The sequence below is a fragment of the Leptonychotes weddellii genome, chromosome 8 (genome assembly GCF_054177405.1).
Source record: "Leptonychotes weddellii isolate Sample4059 chromosome 8, ASM5417740v2, whole genome shotgun sequence".
Taxonomy (NCBI): Eukaryota; Metazoa; Chordata; class Mammalia; order Carnivora; family Phocidae; genus Leptonychotes; species Leptonychotes weddellii.
In genome coordinates, this window is record NC_138376.1 from 32,017,292 (window position 1) to 32,024,863 (window position 7,572).

A 7,572-nucleotide genomic window follows, 5' to 3' on the forward strand; every position below is an offset into this window, starting at 1 on the left:
CACTCCCCTCCTCTCCTCTCCTCTCCTCTAAGCTCTACGCCCAATGTAGGGCTTGAACTCACCACCCCAGAGATCAAGCGTCACATGCTCCACCGACAGAGACAGCCAGGCACCCCACCCTGTTCTTTTCTTGTAGAGCTCATTCTGTGGTCTTCCTGAGAAGTGTTTCCTCTGATGTCTCATCTTTTCTTGAACGTTTCCAAAGGACAATGACTTTGCAGAAACCATTGAGTTGGAGGCATACTGGATTCTCTGTATCTGATTATGCTGGACATGCATTCTAAAGTGTTGTCATCACATGAATGTTGGCTGAATTGGCCTACACTTCCTACTTTCTTCAAATCTTTCCCTCAAAACCTGTGCCTACCAGAGAATGCAACTTGACCTCAGGAAGACTAGCTCATTCACTTTTCTTTTTTGCCCTATTATCTTAAAATATCATGCTTCTTTTTCAGAAAAACTGAGGGAAATCCAGAAAACTTCCCAAAGGAGGTGACATTTGGCTGTGCAAAATTTTGGCAAGTGTACATGGACTCAAGTGTGGGAACTGCTTGAGAAAAGGCCAGGAAGTATGGCAAGTGTTTGTACTGAATATCTTCCATTGGTTCCTCCAAATCCATTCTTCATTTTTCTCCACCCTGCGCTGCGTCCTGGGAGATGACCATTAGGGACTGCACCAACAGACTTCCTTGCCCTACAGTTTCCGGTTGGGCTCAGCCAATGGAAAGCACCAGCAGAAGAGAGTGGCAGTTTTTCATTCCCGCTGTGGCGCCATCCCTCCACCAAAGGCCACAGCTCCTGTCAGGTAGCATTCTCTCTCTCTGGGTTCAGGGAACAGTTTTGTCCCTTCGGCCCTAGGAGTGCTAACAGGTATCGCACCATCTCTTACTGCTCTTCCTAAACTCTACCCACAGCTTTGAAAGAGCTCCTGTATTAAGCTCTTCTCAAATTATCCATTTTGAGTGTGCCAGGTCCCTGATTGATACAGTGTGTTTGATGAATGGATATTAGTTCAGACTAGTTGGAGCATGAAGTGTGTGAGATGAAACAGCAAAACATCATGTAGGAACAGTAGGCTGAGAGCAGATGCTGAAGGGGCTTGTCTTCCAGGCCAGGGAGTGGGAACCTCAGAGGGTTTTAGACCAGGAGTGCCATGCTTTAAGAAAACTAATTTGGCAGCTGCGTGTAGGAGGGTTTAGCAATCAGACATGGGGAGAGAAGTTAGGAGATGATTACAACTGCTATTACAGGAAGGTAACACTTTGTAATTATCAGATTGGCAAAGCACCAAAGATTTGATAGCACAGCACATTGATAAGGATGTGGAGGAATAGTGCTCTCAGACATCCCTAGTGAGGGCATAATTTGATAAACCTCTTTGGAAGGCAATTTGATAATATGTATCAATATTGTAAATGAGCATAAGCTACTGATGCAGCAATTCCTCATCTAGGTACTTAACCTACAGATAATATTGCACACATGCTAAATAATTTATGTGTAAGGCTATCCATTGTAGCATTGTTCTAGTGGCTCAATATTGGAACAACTTAAATGTCCATCAATTAGAGACTGGTAAACAAGTATAGCACAGCCCATGGCATGGACTGCTATGCCACAGTTAAAAAGAATGAAATGACTATATGTACTCACATGGAAAGATCTCCAAGTATAATGTTAATGACAAAGGTAAGGTGCCTAATAGTTTACATAATATGCTTCTATTTGGGTGGGAGGATAAAAGGATATTTTGCACTTAAGTTTGTAAATGCAAAAACCAGAAGAATAAAGGAAACAGGTATAGGATGGTTGCTCTCTGAAGCGAACTGAATGGCTGGGATCAAAGGAAGGGAGGAGATTTACTTTTTATTCTAATCTTTTTGTATCTGTGCATAAATTATCTATGTTTAAAAGATCCACGGCACTGCCATCTTAGACCCAAACCTCTACCTTGATTTTTTTTTTAAAGATTTTATTTATTTATTTGAGAGAGAGAGAATGAGAGAGAGCACATGAGAGGGGGGAGGGTCAGAGGGAGAAGCAGACTCCCTGCCGAGCAGGGAGCCCGATGTGGGACTCGATCCAGGGACTCCAGGATCATGACCTGAGCCGAAGGCAGTCGCTTAACCAACTGAGCCACCCAGGCGCCCACCTCTACCTTGATATTAGTGCTAAAAATCCGACTATGTATAGCTTTCTTGGTGAAATAACACAACTGAAATGTGTAGTCAACTAAAAACAAAAAACAAAACAAAACTTCATAATAAAGCATTTGAATTCCTGAGCAGAATGTTGAGCTTGTTTACCAGGTAAGTAAATGGCCTTGAACTGTCTTGCCTGGACTTGTCAGTTCTTAAAATTCAGACTAATTACAGTATCTGAAAAATTGGAAGGCAGGTCTTTGAATAGTAACTGCATTCTTCTGTGAATGTTGCTAATCCAAGTAGGTAGTGGGCAGAGCTGTCAATCAGGGAATACCCCTTGGATAGGTTGATACAGATGGCTTACTTAACGTCTTTTCTAAACTGGAGAGATTATAAGGCACCGCCCTTTCAGAGCTCTCAGAGTTTCTCTATCTGGATTGTTCTTTCATTCATCTTCATCTAGACTGTACCCTCCATAAAGGAAGACCACATGCTTGTTTGTCATTGCATTCTTAGTGCCCAGCACTGAACAGGTGCACAGTAGATGCTCAAACACCTGCTCAGTTGAATTGAACGTGGCTTTCCGCGTCGTATTGCCCCTGCCCTTCCTGAAAGTTAAGCTGGGTAAATAATTGACCCTTCATCTCCCTTCATGTTAATTGCAATGGCCAACTTATTTTCTTCATAACAGAAAAAAAAAAGTCAAGTAGTGTGACTGAGTTTTCGATTTGGTGATGAGACTTTTAAATTAAATGCAATTTAGTCGTCTAATTTCTGTGATACTAGAGTAATTGCATTATGTTTTCTAAAACACTGTTATTACCTTGTAACATTACCCACAGAAAGTTGAATCTTCACATCTTGCTGCTTTAGTTCATTTCCTAGTTAATACAATTAAAACTTTTCTTGGCAATAACTCTTGCATTGCAATCAGAACTTCAGGATTAGAACTTCTATGTAAATTGGCCATTTCTCTTATTCTTATGGGGTTGAGACTCTGGAGTGATACAATTATGTAATACTGTACTGAATTATGTCTAACATAGCCAATCATAAATGAAGTTTAATAAACTGACTGCTTGACTAATGTGCAATTTTATTGCTTCCCTAGACGATTTTTTAAAAGATTTTAAAAAGAGGGCACCTGGGTGGCTCAGTCGTTAAGCGTCTGCCTTCGGCTCAGGTCATGGTCCCAGGGTCCTGGGATCGAGCCCCGCATCGGGCTCCCTGCTCCGCGGGAAGCCTGCTTCTCCCTCTCCCACTCCCCCTGCTTGTGTTCCCTCTCTCTCTGTGTCTCTGTCAAATAAAATCTTAAAAAAAAAAAAAAGATTTTAAAAAGATTTAGAGAGAGTGGGGGGCGGAACAGAGGGAGAGAATCTCAAGCAGACTCCCCACTGAGTGTGGAGCCCAACGTGTAGTTCCACCCCAACACCCTGAGATCATGACCTAAGCTGAAATCAAGAGTCTGGGCTTAGCCCACTGAGCCACCCAGGCGCCCCTCAGTGTTTATTTATTTTTTTAAAGATTTATTTATTTGACAGAGAGAGAAAGCACGAGCAGGGGGGAGCGGGAGAGGGAGAAGCAGGCCCCCCTGCCAAGGAGCGAGCCTGATGTGGGACTCGATCCCAGGACCCTGGGATCATGACCCGAGCTGAAGGCAGACGCTTAACCATCTGAGCCACCCAGGCGCCCTCAGTGTTTATTTTTTATGAAAACATATGGTTATTAAATTTATTGGTACACTATGCTAGCATTGTAATGACCATTATTATTAAATTTGCTTAATAAAAACTTACTAAAATAACTCTAATCAATACTTTTTTTTTTAAGTTATCTCTATGCCCAGCATGGGGCTTAAACTCATAACCTGACATCAATAGTCAAGAGTCGCATGTTTTACTAGCTGAGCCAGCCAGGCACCCTCCCCACCCCCCATCAATGCTTTTAATTCAGGGGTGTGATTTTTTTTTTTTTGTCAAAAAAAACCCATCACAGTTTACGTCTAGGGAAAACATAATAATGTCTAACTTTCTGAAAGACTTGAGAGGACAGGATGAATAGGCAAAATCTGCTGAGGACAGAACTGACATGATTTGGAAGTCTGATGTTACAAATTGGCCAGCTCAGGGACCAGATGCAGACCGCAAAAAAAATGTTTTGTTTGGCTTGTACAATGTTTTTAAAATGCTTAAATCTGTCTGCCAAGTCACCTGGTCCCCCACTCCCTAGTGACTTTCTCCCAACAGCCTAACTGACTTTACCTGCTTGGCCCTCGTAATGCCTGGAGAAGAGTGACAGCTTTGAAAGAAATAAAGAACTTGGGAGGGAACGAAGTGAAAATGGAGATTTTAAGAGTGTATGAATTTGACAGGCAAGTGAGCCCACTGATACAGAACTGTACACATAGGTTCAGAGTTGCAGCTCTGGAGAACATGCATACAAAGAAGCTAAAGGCAAAGCCTTGGGCATCACTCACATTTAAGGGCTGTGAATCACTGGAATCATAATGAAAGGGAAAAAGCTGTCATAAGAGAAACAGGGTAGAGCAAGGATACGGCGGAAAAGAGAGAACTTCAAGAAGATAGAGGAAAGCTCGGCTGAGATTAGCAAGCATCAACAATGGTTCAAACTGCCATGATTTTGTGGTTTAATCTATTAGAAACTGCAGGGATTCTTTTGGATGCAACTACTTAACTGTCCTGTGAAAGTTCAGTCCACAAATAGGAATTGCAAGCCCATCAGTGCCGTAAGCGTGGTTTTTTCCTGAAGTGTTTTTCCTTGGTGTTAAACTATCAGTCTTTAGGAGAATAGCCTTACAATACCAGTCCTAGTTTCTTACGTTGAGAATTTCATTCCAGGTTGTCTCTTTTTTTTTTTTAAGATTTTGTTTATTTATTTGACAGAGAGAGACACAGCGAGAGAGGGAACACAAGCAGGGGGAGTGAGAGAAGGAGAAGCAGGCCTCCCGCCGAGCAGGGAGCCCGATGTGGGGCTCGATCCCAGGACCCTGGGATCATGACCTGAGCCGAAGGCAGACGCTTAACGACTGAGCCACCCAGGCGCCCCCAGGTTGTCTCTTTTTATTACCAGAATTCATTCTCCTAAGCAAAACATTTTTTACCCCTTTTCTTTGTAGATGTTGCAAATTGTGAAATGATTAGGATTGCTTCAAGTCAGCCAATAGTTGAGGGAAAAAAATTCCAGATTCACCTCCAGCTAAGGAATAGAGCTTGGCAGGCCACATTTTTTACTGGCCTCAATTATGCCTGGGTGACTCTACGCTTGTTCACATATCCTAAAAGCCACCTTAAGTTCTTTTTTGGAACAAGATAGAACATAGAAATACTTAAGGTACTACAAGCACTTTAATACTTATGGTCATTATTAAAAATCATGTCTGCAGTTACAAGGCCACTAGACCCAAAAAAGCTTTTTGCAACTCTTAGAACTTTCCATTTAAGAATAATGGGTGATAACATTGAGTGGAACGCCAAATTTGTAATAGTGGAAAATTATAGCAAAATGAGTGGAAAAAATGAAGATTCAGCTAGATGTTTTTGTGAGGATATGTAGCATATTTATTCCTGGGAATTTAGGAAGAGCAATTTGTCCTCTTTAATGACTTTGGAAGCTCTCTAACTCAACTAACACTATTCAAAATCACTATGTTACATAGTGGGCTCTGGAGCCAGACTACCTGGTTTCAAATCCCAGTCCACTTGAGCTGTGTGACTCAGGCGACTCACCTACCTCACATGGAGAATGGTGCTAACAGAACCTACCTCCTAAGATTTTTTGGACTTAGTCATGTTTACATGAGTAAGATGTTCAGAACAGTGTCTATGACCTTTTAAGGGCACAAAAAAAGCTGGTAACTATAATTATTTTGACTTTACAGTTGGTAAGACTTATGAGCCTCCTGGGGTCGGTGCCAAAACTTTGGATCCAAACAAGTCGATGAGTAGCTGGATTCCAGAAGTCCAAGCTAATGTGTACCTGAAGACCAGAGTCTTTCCACCGCCCTGCTGAGTAGTACCTATGGAAGTCAAACCTTCAATTCAAGAGCTCTCAATTACTAGTATTTTGCACAGGTTTGATACCATACTTTACATTAACTGGCTCCTACTAGAGCACTACTAAATTCACTTATTAAATATTTACAGTTATCATTAAGTTTTAAATACCACAAATCACTAATAACCAACACACACCCACACTTTTCCTCTTACTGCTTCAAACTATCATAGTCAAATCAAAGCTACTACACATTACCAGAATAGCAAAAATGCTTCAAAGTGTTAGACCTGTCGTGAATTTAATGGGAATCACAAGTAGGAGCCTATTACAATCTCAAGCCTTAAAATACTGAAAACATACAAAGTATGAAAACAATTAAGTAAACCCCGAGGTCCCATTAGCAGGAGTAGGTCCCACATGGGAAGTATTTGGTAGGAGCGAAGAACACAGTGACAACTGCTTAGTCCCACTGGATCACTCGCTCTTCTTCAGGAAGAATACTCCAGTTTGGGGAAGCCATATCCCGGGCCAGCCAGTTGAAATCGTCGACGTTGTTCCAGTTATTTTTGCTTCTATCTAAACCAGAGCCCTCGAAGTCCTTGTCGATGCCCGGGTAGCTCCAGGTATAAGGGGCGAACTGGATCCCGCTGCAGTCCTCCACGATGGCCCTGCTGGTCACCTGCAAGAAGATGCGGGTGTCTCTCGTAGTGTGTACGCGGAGCTGTTGGCAGGCCACGGCCAGCACGCAATCACTGCAGTCCTCCAGGAACACAGAAGTGGACACCGGGCCGCAGACCAACGTGCAACTTCGGGCTTTGGCCAGCCGCAGGGTGTTGGGATTGCCGTACAGTTTGATGATGCATTTGCTCAGGTCGGTCAAAAGGACGTCGCGCTGGTACAGTTCCTCCGCCCGCTTCTCCAAGACTTGGGACTCCACATTGGAGAAGCCGAAGACAAAGCTGGAGCCGATGCCTCCCTCATTCAATGGCGGCGGGGAGGCCAGGATGCCTTCCGCGGCCGGGGTGCTAGGAGCTGCGTCGACTTTGGTGGCCGAACCAGCGTCCTTCCTCCGGGTCTTGAAAGCGAAACGCTTCTTGGGCTGCAGCTCCTGGCGCCGCTCGGCCAGGGTCGCCTGCAGCCGCGCCAGCGCCTCTTGTCCCTGCCGCAGGTCGTAGGCGGCCAGGAACAAAACCGAGTCGTTGAGAAGTTTCTGCAGGCCCTGGAGCCGAGCGGCCGCCTCCTCCAGCTGCTCCGTGGATTCCCCGCTCTCCAGAAGCTCTTCTACGGCCGCTCGCTCCCGAGCGAAGGCGGCGGCGAAAAAGTCGCTCTTCTCCTCCTCCACCTCCTGGTTCTGCCGCTTCTGCTTCCGCCTTTCCACCTCCAGCTGCCGCTCTTGTTCTCGTCTCTGAAG

General features: G+C 44.1%; 2 protein-coding genes across 2 annotated transcripts in view; both read right to left on the reverse strand.

Moving 5' to 3' along the window:
* PRPH2 (peripherin 2) overlaps window positions 1–371 on the reverse strand; it is a 31,020-nt gene extending 30,649 nt beyond the window's left edge. The window contains exon 1 of the mRNA XM_006736706.2: window positions 63–371. The gene's annotated coding sequence lies outside the window, so the exon portion shown is untranslated. The remainder of the gene's footprint in view (window positions 1–62) is intronic.
* Window positions 372–5,490: 5,119 nt separating this feature from the next.
* Window positions 5,491–7,572, reverse strand: part of TBCC (tubulin folding cofactor C) — an 8,688-nt gene continuing 6,606 nt past the window's right edge. Inside the window, exon 2 of the mRNA XM_006736705.3 lies at window positions 5,491–7,566. Within this exon, the coding sequence (XP_006736768.3) occupies window positions 6,622–7,566 (945 nt within the window). The 3' untranslated portion in view covers window positions 5,491–6,621. The remainder of the gene's footprint in view (window positions 7,567–7,572) is intronic.